Source organism: Melanostigma gelatinosum (assembly GCF_949748355.1).
Source record: "Melanostigma gelatinosum genome assembly, chromosome: 24".
Lineage (NCBI taxonomy): Eukaryota > Metazoa > Chordata > Actinopteri > Perciformes > Zoarcidae > Melanostigma > Melanostigma gelatinosum.
This window is the reverse complement of record NC_136657.1, coordinates 3,271,316-3,289,602: the sequence shown is the minus strand read 5'-3', so window position 1 is coordinate 3,289,602 and position 18,287 is coordinate 3,271,316. Positions and strand designations below refer to the sequence as shown.

Here is an 18,287-nt window from a genome sequence, read left to right as displayed (position 1 = left end):
CTAAAAAGGTTTCTTTTCGTTTTAAACTGTCCATAGTGACAGTAATATCAAGACATATCCACCAAGGTGCATCCCGAAGACAGTGGCAAGCATTAGATACGTTAGTTTCAGATATAATATGTGATGTGACACATCATTTTGTATCCAAACCGTGCAGGGTATAGGGAATGCATGACGTGGCAGTTTTGGGGGACATTTTTTATTTCATTTTCCCACCAACAACTGAAAAAATATCCTGTCTAAATGTTGTTCCTGCCACCCCGCACCCCCCTCGCTCTTTGTGTCCTCGGGGACACTCACAGACTCCCAAGGGCTCAGTCTTCTGCCAAGGGCCATATGGTACCGTCAGAGCTCCGTGTGTGTGTGTGTCCGTGTGTGTGTGTGTGTGTGTGTGTGTGACGGAGAAGGAGAGCAGCCGTGGCTCAAGGTGTCAGAAGGGAGGGTGGTTTAAATTTAACTGCAACAGGGCTGATATCTGCATGACAGGTCGTGTCTCTCTCCCCTCTGCTCTCGTTCTCACACACACACACACACACACACACACACACACACACACACACACACACACACACACAGACTGTCTTCACAGTCCCCAGCCACACACACACACACACAGCAGCTCCCCCGGTCTGTCAGTACGCGCTCCTCTTCTTCTCTCCCACCTCATCAGACCACCTGGATTGTACGAGAGGCCAGCTGAGGACGCGACGGAATCGAGAGAGAAGCGGCGGGGAGGAGAGCGGAGCAGACGTTCAGTGAGGATTCCGCTTCATCGGAGGCGGCAGGTTGAAGACACAGCCGGTGGCACTGCAGAGGCACAACAGCACAGTGGGCTAAAGCTTCGCTGCAAGAGGTAAGACTGAGGCTTTGCTTTGGGAGGCTCTGTGTGGCCGAGGATGTGTGTGTGTGTGTGTGTGTGTTCATGCTCAAACCCTGACAGAGCCCAATATTCATCTTTCATCTTGGAGGCAAATATGCAAAAGGTTGCATCTCTGTGTGTTGAAGGTTAGTCAGCATTTTAGAGAATCACGTGACTTTAACAAGAAAAAATCACTGCTGTTCCGTCTGGCAATATAATCTATTTGAATATTCAACATGCTATTCATTCATTCAAAATCTGGATATTCTATTTTTCTGCCAAACATACATGGTGCAGTTTGCCTTCGTGAACAATATCTTAAAGTACAGATGCACTGACATGTTGAGTGGGTTGACAGAACACTAAGTATATGTATATGTATAAGCGGTATATGTAATCTGCGTTGTGGCAGCTTTTCTGCAAGGTTGTCGCTAATTAGACAGATATAGAGATTAGACACCAGAAGAGAGAGACTACAGGAGGCTCAGGGGGTCACAGGGAATGTCTGCTGATCTTATTTTAATCTGACTCGATGCAATTTGCTCTAATCGGGTTGAATATATTTTGCGAGGAGACAAGAGATCTAAATAACAAAGTGTATGCATCTTTAATTTGCACATGGCGCTGCTGAAAAAGATGCATTTTGAGCTCAAAGTCAGACTTGAGTTTTGCACACTCACAGTAAATCACCGACGCTTTTCAAGAGCATTTGCTGACGAGTGCAAACGCGATAGGTTCCCCTGGCGACGGTAACGCACCCCCGTGGTCAGTCGGCCCACCACATCAAAGCCCTGGTGATAATTCACCCGCTCGTGTGCGGCGATACTGTCTTGAGCGGACGCTGGTGTCGCATGACGGGTAGTATTGGCTGCAGCCAGGGTACTTCCAAAGGGCAGCTCGTCGTACAGCTCCTAGTGCAGGGAGGACGGGCGAGGGTCAGGTTACCAGGTTATCGTGTCTCAGTTTGGAAAAAAGTTGTAAAACTCGGACGCAGACGTTATTATTTTTCCACGTTTCCTTTTACAAAATGGTCATGGTGCTCAGATTTGATGTCCTGCGCTGACGTCCACAGTTTGATGATGTGTTGGTATGTGGTGGTAAGCATGTAAGAGACAGTATTAGCATAGCTCTCACTGTTCATCACCATCCATTCAGGTTTGTGTGAACCTCACAGGCTATGAATAAATGAAGCTTACAGTTGCATTCATAGTTGCTTTCTCTGTATTCTAAATCATATATTTGGGTTTTGGGCTGTTTGTTGGACAAAATAAGCAATTTGAAGATGCCGCGTTGCCATTTTCCCTTTTCTTTCCTGACATTTAATCGACAACAATAAACAGAAAATGAACCAACAGGTGTTAAAGCTTCCATTTCTGACAAACTCCCCTCCTGTGAGTAAATATTGGGGCAGACAGAAGGACACCCCAGCACGCTCCAGATGCAGCTTTAAAAGGCTTGGGGTTTGGCATGCCACTAGAAGTGACAGGTTAATCTGTTTCAGTACGTATCATAGCATTGAAGTGTGACGTCTATGGTCATAACATGACGGGGACGCACTGGCATTCAAAGGGTTAGGGTTAGGGTTAGGGTTAGGGTGACGCGCATTAGGGCAAACCTGCTGGCACCTTGAGCTTCACCAGCTGCAGGTCGGATTAGAAGATCCGGCTCTGAGGCTTTATTGACGGTGTTTGATGCATTAATCAAAGCAGCCCCTGAAAAATAGATCAAACTTGCTTTTTCATCCTCCGGGATTTGAACACTACCCCTGGAAAAAGAGTTTTCAGTTGCTTCTAGTGCGGATGAACAGAACTTTCCCACGGTTTATTGCTCTCATATTCCCATCATGCCTTGTTTTGCGCCACAAAACAGATAACAGTCACATGATACGAGGAGACGGTTGGGGGAGAAGCTCACGTTCACGGAACATTTGGCAAAAACATTCCCAGAACGTTTAGGGTTTTAAATCTCAAAACCACTTCAAAGTAATCAAAAAAGTAATCAAATATACATTATCTTAAGTATTAGTATTAGTAAAATGATTTGGATAACAACAGACTAACTGCACATGACCCCACCACCGATCTGAACCACTCGTAAATTGTGTTTACATTATTGCAAATACAAGAAAATAAAATACACTAGAGGAGAGGCCCATTGTTTGATTCCCTGAGGTCTAAAACCGCCATAAAACATCTACAAGCCGATTTCTTTCCGGTGGGGTCACCCAGTACAAGAGCAGCGTTGACTGAGGGACACATGGTGTTTGGCTGCAGAAACAGTGACTTGTTTCAGTCCCGTGGATCCTGTTTCTCTCACAGAATACCAGCCGCTCACAGCTCTGGGAAAAGAGCACTATAAATACACCCGGAGAGAAGCGCACGATGTTGTCCCACATTAGTCTCTCTGTGCGTCTCACAGTTTGACGAGAAGTCAAAATAATCCCACTGAGATCAGTCTGTGCAGCGGCGTGGGCTTTGAAAGACCAGCTGGGAGGTGCTTTCGCAGAACCCGTTCCCATGAGAGCAACTGAAGACGTTTGACACGTTTCCTTTAACAGCAGTCAAACAGCTCAAACCAATGTTGTGTTATGTCTAAGTCCTGTTCTTCCGTAGATTGAGAGAAGAAGTTCTTCTTCGATCACATTTTAAACAAATTTACTATTTTCACTCCACACGCAACACATGCCGTGACAAGAATAACTAAACAGGAAGAGAGCCAGCAGAGAGCATCAGGAGCACCGCTCTGCATGATAAGAAGGAGATGGTAGAATAATTATGATTCCATATTTCTAGCGTTTCACTTCTTGAACAAAAAAAGTGCTTAACCTCCGGATGCTATTAAAGTCAGTCATCCTACGTAGCTCGGATTTGTCAGTGCGTCACCACCTTTACTTTATTTAGTGCCTATGTTCTTTGTTAAATATACCACAAAGATTCCTCTGCCAGCTGTTAGACAGGGGTTGTATTTACACCTTGTTTTTTAATGGCTGAGTCAAATGAGAGAGCTCGGCTAGCTTATTTCCTCCTGTTTCCAGCTAAGCTAAGCTAACCAGCTGCTGGCTATGTCCTTATATTCACCAAACAGATGTGTGGTATCCGTCTTCCCACCTAACTCTGCAAGAAAGAAAATATCGTAAACTGTTCCTTTAAAAAAGTATAAATAACATACAGCATTATTATCACCTTCTTAGCACACTAGATGCAGTTATAAAGTACTGATGAAAAACTACAAGTTCACTAAACTTGCACCCGAGCAAAGAGCAGCGTGTTCTCCATGGGTGCACCTTAGCATAGCTTGCTTTGTAGCCGTACATCATGTAAAGGAACTCCTTACAGAGCTCTGAATCATGCCAACGTCAATATGAACATCTCGCTGCTATTTCTGCGTTGTATTCCCACCAGGGACTCGGCTTTGGCTGTGAAATTCTTGGCATATGTAACATGATTGTATAAAGCGACACAGGTGGCAGCTTGATGCTAAATATGCACCGGAGGAAAAATAAACAAGGAAGCCCTGCTGGGAGCTCTCCTCTTGGAGCTCAAGCCGCCATTCTTGCCCCACTCTGTGTTTGCTGTTGCTCCAGAAACGGACCCGGCTGACAGGAGAGGGCTTAGCATGGCGCTGTGACTTTGCGTAGCTTTCGCATTCGCTAAATGACAGGGTCAATTATCAGGCTATTTACTGCTGACCCACTAACATTTCCCCTGCTCCCTGTTATTCAAGAGACATGTTGAGAGCAAAAAGAACAGAAGAGGGAAGGACAGGAGTGTCACAGTCAGCGTTGCAGCCTGTTAATTTACTCACTTTAGTCCAAACAACACTGGACAGATTTGGGTGTGATTTAAATGGGTGTGATTTGTTCAGAGTGGGGTTGTGTGTGGCAGCAGTGCTGCAGGGAGGAGGCCCAGGGCTCGACAGCGCATAGTGTCGGTGAGGGTGAAGGAGGGTGCATTACACCCATCTGCCAAGATGACTCATAGGCAGTGCAGGAGGCCAAAGCCACAATAGTGCTCCAGAGTTTGCCGTGGAAATTGTGCAGGATGAACTGCGGCTTTGTGTAGCTCATCCTGAAAGTGACGCGCTTTTACTTCAAAATATCCTCGCAAGCCAGAGAGCCGCATTATCACCGTCTATTTTCTCACTTTGGGGTTACCTCAGGACAAACTCTGTCTCCTGTGGTACAAAGCAAGCGATCGATGGGGTTATCAAAATCCTCGTTGTCACACTGTGTGCTGAGCCGATGAAGCGGCAAATCACAGACGTCTGAGCTCCGAATGTGATTGAACTGACCGACCATCGCAGGCAATATTACAATCACCTCACTTCCCCTCAAGATATCCCTGTAATGAGATCTTGATCCCCCGTAACAGTGTGCCAACAGGAAGCGACGGGGGACATGTTGGATGCACAAACTGCTCATTATAAACAAATCACATCTACATGTTTGGAAATTCAACACAGTCCACCTAATTGTTTTGCTGATTGGCATTATCCTTGAGACTGTGGCACACTGTAGTGTGCATGTACAACAGCATATGACTTGTAAAAAGACGCAAGAATGACTCAGCGCAAATCTTAATGAGGCGGTTGCTGGGCAACTGGGCTGGGGGCAAACCTGCAGGGACAAAGAGATGGAAGGAAGCAAAGGCTACATTTAATTATCATTTTTAGTGTTCTTTGATTCGTTAAATTGAGAGTTGTTGCCTGGATGAGGAAGTTTAAATATAAGGTGTTGAAAGGAAGCGAGAGCTGTGCTCTCCCACAATGCACTTCACCAACAGTTTAAAAACAGCTCCGGGAACACTTCAGAAAAAAGCAAACTACAACAAATGTGATTTGTCTTCAGAGTGAAGCGAACAGTTCCACTGACACGGACATCTGGAACGCACAGCTGCAGATGAACTGATGTGTGTTGGTGTCTGGAGGTGGTGAAGAGACTCACTGCTGTTAAAGCGACAGCTCTGAATTCCTCCTTTAAGTTCATTCAAACACTTCATTTTGGAATCTCAATTACAAGCCGACTGTACGTTGTGATTTAGGCTGATCGGTGGCAAACCCCTTTATCACTCGATAAATGAAACCTTGGCAGCTGAAGGACGAATGCAGCAGACTACAGTCCAGTTCCCCGATGCCTCAGCTCTTGCCTTGGTCTCGCTTCTACTGTGCAGGGGATTGGATGACCCCTAATTTTAGCCCGGGGGTTTGTCGGCTACTGGACAGATTGGATTCCAGGCTAAAAGGAGGAGACGCAGCAGTTATTAGCTTGGGAGATAATAAGAAATATAACATTTCTGTTTAGTTTGTGACTTCATATTGTATGTCCCTAACGACAGATTATTTGAGTTCAAGCTCAAGCAACTGTTCTCATTGGATTGTGTTGTGATCACATTTCATGTCCGTTCAATAGTTCTGGAGATATTTCTGTCAAAGCCACAAATGTCAGCCTGCTGGAGGCGCGAGAGGAAAAGCCAGATGTTCACCGAAGTCAGTTGCCTTCATCCTCTGGGAGTCAATCAAAGAAAAACGACTTTTCAGTCCAGACTGAAGCGGTAGACTGACCGACATCGCCATCTTTATGCTTGCTGACGAGATTACTACGGGTTACCTGCCAATTAATGATGCATATTCATGCATGTGCATGTATTGATATACACGTGTCCATTTGAGAAGCGACGTTATCGTTCCTCATGCCATATCAACAATCCAGATTTAATTCTAAAACTTTCATAGAATACAATTTGGAGCTGACTGTGACTGTGATGTCTGGAGAATCACACACTCTGAGTCAACACGTGACTCAATGACTGACACTTCTGAGTTCATCTTTCAGTGAGAGGCAGGGTGTGTGTGACAGCATGTGGACCAGATGATGGATGCAGTGACCCTGTAATTCTCTACAGTCAATCCTCTGTCACTACTCTGATGGGTGCTGAGAATGCACCAGTGGATGAATGAGTGCATGCTGATACTTCTTTTTTGTTGCTCCAAAAGGCCACTCCCAAAACTGAAAAAGTGCTGCCCTCTGCTGGCTGAACAGAGCCAAGGGTCCCAAATAAGGCTCCACGCAAGCTCGGTAACATTAATACAGAATCATCATGAACAGAATGTATGATGGACACTGGATGTTAAAAAACACCATCATCGACTGAATAAAGAGAATACAAAATAACTTACATGTAATACGCAAATATTGAAGATATTGTTTTCACGATGTCAGTCTGTTTGTGCCATCGTTGTAAAAAGCACAACTACTGTAGCAGCAACTTCCACAGGCGAGGTGCGAGTACTTTGTCAGGAGGCGTATACATGTCTGTGGACAGGACGACAGCATCACGCAAGCTGCAGTCAAGAAACGTTACAGGGTGTGTAGTTCAGATCAAAATGAAGGCAGCGTTTCAAGATGGGTGCCATACCTCACCAAGGGCATCTCACAGGTGCCATGTTGCCCTCCAGTTTGTTGGTCTGTCACGTGTCGGTGCGGTACTGCGTATATAAGCGACACCTGTGGCTCTTGGATGTCACCACTTTGACCGTCCTGTGCGCCTTGGGCGTCTTCGCTGCCTTGGCCTTCGGTGCCGAGCTGGTAAGTGACATCAATTTCCATCTCTAACAGGAAACGATATTGACTGTTATGTTACGTTTCCGAGCATTTTTCTAAACGTCCGTTATTTTTGCTCCTAATGTGGAATTAACCAACCGTTCTTTCTCTCCCCTCTCTGAAAACCATACCTGAAGGGAGGTGAGTGTTTGAAATGATCACGATTATATTATCATTAATATTACTATTGTTATTGATTATAATCAGACACACTCACACTTCATAAAATCTTGTTTTTTGGTTGTTTAGGCCCCGCAGGAGCATCCACAAAGTTGTCCACATTCCAAACTAACCCGACTGAGATTGTGAACAAGCATAACCAACTGAGAAGAGGTGTTCGGCCGAGTGCGAGCAACATGTTGGAGATGGTAGCATCCCGATGATGCATTCAAATCACTTCTGCAGCATATGAGTAAAAAGATTAAATGATGCAGATACACACATTTTCTTTTTCTAATAAAAGTGTTCTAGTTGTTGTACGTTTCCAGCCAGATATCAGAAACATCATTAGAGGATGCAAAGCAAAAAACCTCTGTGATGAGACGAACAACTGCAATTTGCATCTGATTTCTTCTTCTACACATCACTGAATAGTTAGTCAGGGTGCTGTTCTGCCTGCGGCATGTTTGGCCTGATATATATATATGTGCACTGCAGTTTAATACTTGATGCTTTGGGCTATTTTACAGCGGAAACCTCCAGTACTCTCGCCCCTACACAACAGGACCCTCCTGCGGTGACTGCCCCAACGCCTGCGACAACAAACTGTGCAGTAAGTGGCAAACATCATTCATTTTCGGATGCTTGGTGGACTCTGAATAGTGAGTGCTCCTGGGTTACGTTTACTTTCATATTCATGCATCTATTTTTCTCCGTCTCTTGCAGCCAACCCATGTGCCTACACTGACCAGTACCCAACACCCTTTTATTCTCCTCCTGTGGAATCCAGGCTGCATGAATTGCACAGGAAGCTGAAAAAAGGGGGGGGGAACAGAGGATTGGATTTGAAAACAGGGAAAATGATCTGGATGTTTTTTAAATGTTGCCTAATCAGGGGGAAAACAACTCTTTCTATCAACCTGAACGGTGGCAATCTAATTTCACAGGGAACACAATTTGCATCTCTGGCAGCGTTTCATGTGAATTGGGTGCAAATTAGTTTCGTGCGTTGCTTCGTTTTATCTCTTTAGGTAATTGAGCTTTCCCTGCGACCAGTGTAGGCGGTGCAATTTATTTTCTCTTCAAAGGTTTAGGTAAAACAAAACGTATTTCCACAGTTACATAAGTGCATGACATCATGTGTAGCCTGATTACAGACGCTGGCTATTACAATTATGGTGAGAGTAAAAGAAAATTATATATTTCTCTTCTTTTTTTTCAAAGAAGTATATCTCGGATCACAACCCTCCTGTTACTTTTGGGGTCAATTTGACCCCATTCAATGTTTAACGTCTCTAAATATGATGATGATGATGATGATGATGTTCTTTAACAAAAATAAAATCCTTCAAAATTTTGGAAATTGGTTTTGTTTTTCCTGGGTTCAAATTGACCCGGAACATAACGAATGTTACTCGTCTTAATAACAGAAATCGTTTTTCATTCCAAACTTTACAGATGACAAAAATATGTACTTAGAGATAATATAAAGCCATTAAAACACCAACAAATGATCTCTTTTAAATGATATGTCAATCAGTGAGATTTTATTCTGATCTGCATATTTCTCCATCGTCGCTTAACAGGTATTCCCAGATGTTTAAGGGGGTGGGTGTCTTTTTTTTAAAATTGAATGCGCTATTTAGGTCGTCAACAAACAAGCAAAAAGTTCCAAATACATAAACTTGGAGAAACATTTGAATTATGAGCATTTCCTGGAGGTTGAAATTGCTGGGGTCAAATTGACCCCAATAGTAAAAGATGTTCGTAAATTTGAAGGTAACAGGAGGGTTAACAAACAAATACTACAAAAAAGCGAAAGAATCAGAAGCAGTTTTAGTTGTAAATGACTTCTTCATGCAGCTTTAGAGTCTCCTGCCAGGCGAAGCCAGCCTGCCCCTGAACCGGATGACCCTTCTTATGGTGCGATGCGTGTGATATTACCATCGCCAACTCAAACCCCATCCTCCCTTTCTCAAAAGCACCTGCTCCTAAACAGACAAGGTTACAGTCTTCATAGATGGCGTATCTGCTGTATTAATGGGCTCTGAAAGCGTCTCAACTCTTCCGTAAATACAGCCCGTAGCTGTATTAACTCCTGCACCGTAAAAACAGGAACATGCATTATATGGACTATTTCATGTTGTTATCGAGCTTCTTTCAAGATGCTTTCACTCTGCCCAGCCAACACGATGTGAGCCTTCCACTGAGCCAAAAGGAAAAGTGGCGATTTTGTGGCAAAACTTCTGGCCATAAAACAAGAAGCCGATATCAAAACCAGCAATTCTCTCAGGCCTCAGACGAATGTGCTCAGATGCTAACCAGCTTGTGGGTATGTATCCATATATCGCATATATAAGCTCCTCAGTACAGCATACAGAACCTCCAAAGGATCTACTGCAGCTCCTCCATCTTTCCCTCCCCTCTCTCCCCTCTCTTTTGATCTGCGTTCCTCTCCCCCTCAATCACATTGACGGCAGCATGATGTCAGGCTGCAGGAATCCACTCTGTAATCTGTGCAGCGGTGTGTGTGTGTGTGGGTGCGATGCATATGTTCTCAGAGCGTCTGTGCGTTACTGACCAAACAGGCTCCTGTTTGCATGTGTATGTGTTTCCATGCATAGTAAGTGTGTGTGCTGGAGGAAAGAGGGGAGTATTTTGTTTTTTTTAGCACACCTGCTTCCTCACCTTTCACCTTCTTGACATGAACGACCCTCCCTTTGCTTCGCAAACAGTGAAGTCATCGCCACCTTGTTCAGGGACAGCATGGGCTGAGAGTGTACTTAAAGGTGTATCGACAACATCTGGGAAATGCTTTTTTTCCCCAGATGTTTTTAGATTGTGGGTCCCAACAGTCACAGAAGAGATCCAAATGCCCCAAAATAACAAGCTATATCGCTTTCTGAAGTGTTCAGATGTGTGATCAAATGACTTGATGGCTGCTGTAGACGGACTTCATGAGGGTTTATGAGTTAGTGACTGGCTGGCAGGAGTTCATTGCGTAAAAACTCTTTGAATAAATGAGCCTTTTGACCTGGTAGCTAGTCGGAGAAACTATGGTGGTCTCGGCGAGACAAGTCCAAACTGCCAACTGTTTCCAGGAACAGTTTTGCTTTTGGCTTTGGACATTGTCTTGACTGCTTAATGAGAGCACAAGGTAATGAAAGGGCCTCGGGGAAGGAGGGGGAAAAGGAAAGAGAGCTCATGAATGAATAAGCTGTTTTTCTATTAATATTGCTAATTTTGAGTGTAGCGGATGGCAGCGGTCCACCACAAAAACCCTGATCGTCAACAAAAGCTACTGTGTGCACACATGTTATATGTCCGTATATAAATGTATGCATACCTGAAATGAAAAGTCATCGGAACTGTTACACCAAAAGAATACATTCATTAATCCTCCCTCGGTGCTTATCAGGCTTGTGCTTGAACGATTCTTTCCAATATGTTGACTTAACTGCCAAAACCTAGCTAAGCAGCCAAGTCCCTTGTCTAAGATCTGAGCACCTGTTAATCATAACATCACTTTCTGGCACTGATCCCCCCCCCGCCAACAAAATGAAAATGATTGTCGTTTATTCACGCTGCTCGGACAAAAAGACGCGGCACACTGGCTGGATGGGATTAGTAAGCACGGTTAAGTCATCTCTGGGCCGTTTGACACATGTCACACACCCGTTCATTCATGCTTTTATTGTCCGTGAGTACTTCAACAGATGGAGATCATGATGTATGAATATTGCGTCAGAAGCACAGGTACAAACATGATAACTGTAGGTTGAAAGTCATGAGAAACACTGGACTGTGTAGATCAGGTTTCCAACTAAAAACATCTTTCCAAAGACGTTTTCTCGAGGAAATGATTCACTCCCATGAATATTTCTGGTTCGATCTGCTAAAGAAATGCCCCATAAGGCTTCGTCGGGGTTATTCAACCAGATGGTGGCCAATTAACTTTGTGTTTTGTCTTCACACCTTCACCAAGCTGACGACATAGACAACACGATGCAATTTCCAAATTGCATCTTTGCTTTTAAGCTGTGCTTTCATTTGGCACTGTTGCTTGCTGAGGTCTGTTTACACCTTTTTTAAATTTAGATTTGGACTGTGAAACTGATGAGGTTTGAAGCTCTGCTTCCATGTAGGTCAATCCACTTAAGTCTGACCAGTTTGCTTCCTTTTTCTCACATTCAAAATGTTTATGACGGGTATATATATCTGTCATAGCTTCAAATAAAAGCTCATTGTGTTAAACTAATCATTTTGGGACATTAAGTGGAATTACGGCTTTGGGTTGATCTCATTCAAATCTTCAAATGACAAATTGGTAATGAAAGAAAGGTGTTTTAAAAAATGACAGTCCATGGACACAAATCAGAAAAGCTTGGGTCAGATTTTCTAAACTCGTGCTCACCATTCCAGTATTTCAGTTGTGTTTACTGCTTCGCTCAATTAACCAATAACTAAAGACCAGGACCGTCAGGAGTAACTGAGAGCAGATTTAATTACGTACCTAGTTACTCATTAGAGGGGTTACATGCTGTTCTAATGAAGGGAAGGTTACAAACATATTGTACATGAACGATATGAATGTCCATCACCTACATCTGGACAAACACACACACTGTTCAGTCCATCGCCTGTAGCCCCGATCTCTGAGTGAGTCGAGGTGGAGTCTGTCTTAGACTGCAGGGAATTACCTCAGCTCTGAATCATGTGGCGCCTTGCCGAGAGTGTGCACAACGCAATCGCTCAGCCATCTTTCTTACTCATAAGCTGTCAGAGGGGCTCACACGGAGGCTGCACACACACTGCAGGAGTCTTGCACATATTGTTCCGAAAGTCCAATTAGGAAATTTCGGCTGGAGTGGTGAGATTTTCGTTTCTGTCTCAGCGGCAACTGCACTGAGGCTGAGAATATTCATTTGCAAAGTCGTGCTGGGAGAAGTATCTTTTACTTTAAGTCCAAGTTAAGTTACTTTCTTGACAAATTGACAAAATGAAAGTCAGTTGCTGTTGTGAAATTCTGTCTCCAGCCAGAACACAAACCTTTGAGCTGGAAACAATTTGATATGATTCCAAACGGATGGATGATGTAATGCCTTCTCTCACATCAAACACTCGTACAAATGAGTCTCAGCATGTTTTCATCGCAGTCCTGGCTTTGCCTTTTGAATATATTTACTTTAGCCGAGCATAACGCTGGAAACACGACACTACTTGACAAAGGAGTTGCTTTGCCTGCGAGTCTGCAGCTTACAGCGTTCACCTATTTATCATCTTTTGATTGATCTAAATCAGTGAGTCACTGAAAGGCCCATTCATGAACCAGATGTCACAAAGACAAACTATACACTCCAAGCAAACCTTGGCAGGAAGCCACGATGCTGTTTATCTACTCTGATATCACCGTTTTTTTCCCGATCACTCGCCGGCCTCAAACACATCGGACCACCTATCGTCGTCTGTAAAAAAGACAAAGTAGGTACACAAGACGACCACAGCGCTTAAATCCTCTGGCGGGACTGATTTAATTCAGCCGGCCAGAAAATGTACATCAAGGTATCTCATTCGTCACACAGTAACTCCTGGAAGGAAACAAACATCACAGATTGATTACACATGACAGTGTAAGAGCATCTGAGACTGTTCAGCGTTCTTTTAAGCCCTTAAAAGTCAAAGTCATGGATTCAAATGTGGCACATCATGTATTCTGTTTGTTGCGTTGCCTCTGTTTTAACTTAATGCAAAGATAAATAATGCATAAGACACACAAGACTAATGCAAGACACTTAGACACTAACAGGAGACGTGGTGCAGTGTGTGCGTCTGGATGAAGGATATTAAAAAAAAAAACAGCCTCATCCTTCGATCTTCCATTCGTTCCAACAGGTCGAGGAAGATGCGATCCCGTAGCAGCAGTCTGGAGGACATAACCAAGGCCAAGGCGGCGCAGCAGCAGGCCGACACACGCAAGCGATCTGTCGAGCGAGAGGAGCCCTCGGGAAGGGCCGAGCGCCGCAGCCGACACCGGGAGCCGCCGGACGTCACCGCCACCATTCAGCGGAATCACAAGGCGGCTAAGAACAGCACCGGTGCTGGTGGGAGTGAGAGCGGGAGTAGCAGCGCCAGCGGAGCTGCAAAGGCAGGTCGGAGGGAGAAGGGCAGGGACCTGTCCCGAGATGACCTCGTCTTCCTACTGAGCTTGCTGGAGGGAGAGCTGCAGGTAATCCAGGCTGTAGAGATGACATAGAGTCAGACACGGTGGCTCAGTGGGCACTTGAGAAAGACTAAAAGCCTGTGTTAATAGACAGCCAACAGCTGAGGCTACTTCCTGTCATTCCAGCTCTGGATCCAGGAATCAATCAATGTTATTGTACGATAGGAACACGGCAAAGTCTGCGTTATCGCTGAGGTTAAAGAAGCTAGATACAAGGAAACAAGGTAGAGAAAAGCAAATATATATAATATTTAAAAGGGCTCTCCTGCTAAAACGTAATCCTGCTGCTGCATATTTTAAGTCTGCTGTTTGTTCATCCTGTTTCACAAAGTTGAGTCGGACCAAGCGCCCCTTTCTTCCCCCACTGCAGGCCAGAGATGAGGTGATCACAGTGCTGAAGGCAGAGAAAATGGACATGGCCCTGCTGGAGGCCAAATATGGCTTCGTCACACCACAGACAGTCCTGCAGTCCCTGCAGAGGGACGCCATCCAGGGCAAGGCTGACGTCTTCCAGGAGGACATCTACGAGAGGCCCATGGTAGAGGTAACACCAACTCTCAATTAAAAGACTCGATACAGGGCCTGAAACACCCTCAGTGACCGTGTCTGACTGACACAGAGCAGTCCAGATGTGACAGGTGTTTTCTATGTGCTGCCCCCACAGCTGGACAAGTTAGTGGAGAAGCAGAGGGAGACGCACCGGCGGATGCTGGAGCAGCTGTTGATGGTGGAGCAGTCGCACAAACAGGCCCTGTACAAGCTGGAGGACGAGAAGAGGGACCACGGAGAGTTCATGAAGAAGAGCGACGAGTTCACCAACCTGCTGGAGCAGGAGCGCGAGAGGTCAGTGTACGAGTTAACACCAGGGAGCCCCTAAGGAAAGATGGCAGTCTTCCAAACTACGACTGCTGCAGTCATCCGTCATCTCCTCTGTCCTGACGGTACGAGCGTCTTCACCTTTTACTGAACTCTGTTGATGCTGCCTTTTGATAACGTGTTCAATGAGGTGGAAACACGTATCTTCTGTGGATGTCAAATACAGAGCAGTCACTTGCAGTGTTCTGTTTACTGCTTCCTCAGCAATATCACACACACACACGCACACACACACAAAACTCAGCATACATTTCATTTCGTAACGTAACATTTCATATCGTCTCTCACATCATTGCAGCAGAATGTTTGAGTTGGACCGGCGGACTGTGTGACGACGGCCTGCGCTTTGTCACCGGGCAGATCAGGAAGGACAGGCTGCCATGAAAAACAGGCCTCTGTCCAGGGTCCAGCTAATTACCGCGTGAGAAAAAGCGAAAGATTTATACGACTGAGAGGAGAGCAAAAAAAGGAAAAACTAAGCTAATGGCTCTGAGAAGCATCAATCACTCTGCATGCTCAACAAGACGCCGGATCACCACGGAAACAGTTGATGAGGGCGTATATTTTCAGTCTCTGTGTTCCCAGAACAAAACTAAATCAGACCCAAGCTGAAACAAAACGGACTCATCTTTTAAAACTTGCAGTCCAGCAGCCAATCAAATTGGGGATGAACTCCCGTGTGCTGTCAAAGCTTCCAGTAAAAAAAAAGTTTGAACAAGAAGATACATTTCTTTCATGTAACAGCCCACTACTCCTCTAAAGATGTAGCGGTAGAACATGGCATCAAGGCAGCCTCAGGAAGAAGCAAAGAATCCCAGAGGAGCTTGAGTAAACGCCATTTTAGTCCGTCGCCCGAGCACAAAACCCAGAGTTTGTTCAGCGGCTTCTGTTCTGCTCTGCACTCCGTCCAAAACATTATTACAGAGGGCTAGAAAAACTGAAAACCCCAAAATAGCTTTGCCCCCCAAGAGGAAACTCTACTCATCACTTGTTTGTCTATTCTGACCTCATATCATAGCAGGGTTTTGACTCTGACTGCTGACCGGTTCACCCTGGCGAGGAGCCCGGCTCCCCTCTGATTAATTGGCGATCAAGATGACCTCATCACGCGCCAGATACTGCAGGAGCAGCAGGGGTGTGAGAGCGAGAGCGGCATCTTAACCATCAACAGATGTTACCTACGACATGACTTCAGCGCACAGACACACACACACACACACACACACACACATTCGCTGCATACAGCTTCGCCACAGCAGGCATTTTGCTCGCCTTTGTTCTTCTGCACAGAAACTCGTTTTATGACCATCTGTATCCTCTGATTTCATGCATAGCGCAACGAAACTTAAATCCCGGCTCACGTTGGGATCCCACTGACTGAAGTCGGTGTGTTTTCAGTGTGCTGAAACATTTTAAAATCAGATGTCTGTGACTTGTTGAATGTCACTCTTATTTCAGCAACATTTTATGATTCACAGTCGTAGAATGTGCGTACTTTCCCAGCATTTTCTGGATGTCATCAGTCATCACGCTTGCACAACGCATCAGGGCCTTCATGAGCGCGTGCAATAGCTGTGAACCTGCCACAGAAACAAAGGGTGTGATGGGAAAACAGCCCGTAGAGGAAACGAGACAAACGTGCTGGCGCAAAAATCAGTATTTATTATGATTATCATCAGGGGGAGTTTTTGGAGATAAAAAGCACAGTAGCTGCTCACGTGACGCCACACGTCCTCGTCTTAATGCTTTGCAGGGCACACAATATATCTTCATGCCATCTGGTTGACTTAACTGCAGCGGTGGCGACGTCACTAGTGTGGATCCGATGGAGAACATTCTTCGGCGATGTCCTCACCGTCGCTGAGATGCTTATTACCCGGACCTGTTCTTTTGAAACAGAGCACAGCGATCTGGGATTTATTTGGGGGTTATTAATTATTCCTGTTCCCGTCTCTGCCAGCTCACCTTAGAGCAGGGGTGTCCAAACTTTTTTCAAAGAGGGCCAAATTTGATAATGTGAAAATGCCCAAGGGCCAACAGTCCCTGCTGACATTATTTTAAACAATACAAGTAGCCTATACATACATTGTTATTTTATCATTTTATTTTCAAAGGCAGCAAATAGCAATGTAACCAAATGTAAGCATTCATGTGTGAACACATCTCAACAACTATTCTGCCTTTCTTTCACATCTTGAAAGTCAGATAACAAAGAACAAGCCATCTAAAAGCTAATTACATAGGAACCGATCAATATTCTCACCTCAAGACAATCTTAAATATGACTTAGTGAGGGTGATGAAAAGTTGTCTCACATTTAAGTTCAACACACATGAAACAGGCCAACGAAAAAAATCAAGTTGTCTCTTAGTATCTGATGATAGCTCTTCAGTGTTACGAGCCAGGCAACCATTAGCAAACTGTTTTCTTTTCGGGGCAAATGTTTTCTGCTATTTTCATAACACAGTCTTTGATAAACTCACATTCCGTAAAAGGTTTGTCATGTTTAGCAATTACCACGGCCACTCCGCAGCTTACTTTGATGATGTTTTCATGTGAAAGGGACCGCTGCTGTGTGGCCAAGTTATCTTGGAGTTGCTTCACTTTTCTAGCACGGACGCTCTCTGATAGCTAGTTGTAGCATTAGCATGTTTGGTGTCGTAGTGTCTCTTTACATTATTTTTTATTATTTACATTCCTTAAACAAGGCAACAGTCTCATGGCAAATTAGGGAGACACAGTTGTTTCGGTTTTCGGTGAAAAAAATATTGCGATCTCCACCTCTCCTGGAAGCGGCGGCCCTCGTTATCGACTTTCCTTTTTTTACTTGCCGTAGCCATAACAGTTCAAGGGTCAGAGCCAATTTCAAACAGCCAGACAGTTACAGAGTGGTGCTGCCACCATGAGGTAAAAAGAAGAATTGCATGTTGAATTTGTATGATTTATTCATTCCGTTTTGACTGTGCTGGCGGGCCATAAATAATGCATTTTAAGACAGAAGGCGCGGGCCGTATAAAATCTGACCTCGGGCCGTGATTGGCCCGCGGGCCGGACTTTGGACATGCCTGCCTTAGAGGCAGCTTGTAAACTTTTACACAGTGTTTTAGGAAGTTGTCAAGCAGATGTTTTTGCTGTTTACACACATATTCCAGTGCATGCATGAGCAGGATCTGTCTTCACCTAAGCGCTGTTAAGATATCAGTACTCCGAAAACTGTTGGTGAGGAGACAGAAATCGGCCTCATTCGTCAGCTGTAGCCGACGTGTGATTGCTGAGGCCGTTGCGTCTGTTCCTGACTCGGAGGAGGAGCACACCTGTGTTCCTCCCAACGACGTCTCAGCCTGGTGCATTTTATACATTCCTCTTCAAAGCCAGCGTCAAACTTTTTGATGTGATGCATGAGAAGATGAGATATGTTTTCGGAGAAATTGTCTGGTCAGTTTCAAACTCAGACATTCTAAACTTTCGGGGAACATATGTTCTGTTTGTTAAATGTTGGTACAGGAAAAGCACGTGTTTTTGAAACCTTTCCTTTTATGGGAAGGAAAGCTACTCATCGCTCTGACTGCAGCATA

General features: G+C 44.8%; 1 protein-coding gene across 4 annotated transcripts in view; it reads left to right on the top strand.

Moving 5' to 3' along the window:
* The first annotated feature begins 409 nt into the window (after positions 1 to 409).
* Positions 410 to 18,287, top strand: part of filip1l (filamin A interacting protein 1-like) — a 43,306-nt gene continuing 25,428 nt past the window's right edge. Inside the window, exons 1-4 of one of the 4 annotated variants that reach the window (XM_079296592.1) lie at positions 410 to 853; positions 13,509 to 13,842; positions 14,207 to 14,374; positions 14,501 to 14,679. In XM_079296592.1, coding sequence (XP_079152718.1) covers positions 480 to 853; positions 13,509 to 13,842; positions 14,207 to 14,374; positions 14,501 to 14,679 — 1,055 coding nt within the window. In that variant the 5' untranslated portion in view covers positions 410 to 479. Of the gene's footprint in view, positions 854 to 8,156; positions 8,230 to 13,443; positions 13,843 to 14,206; positions 14,381 to 14,500; positions 14,680 to 18,287 lie in introns of those variants that run through there. The other 3 variants (XM_079296591.1, XM_079296594.1, XM_079296593.1) reach the window with 3 other exon arrangements.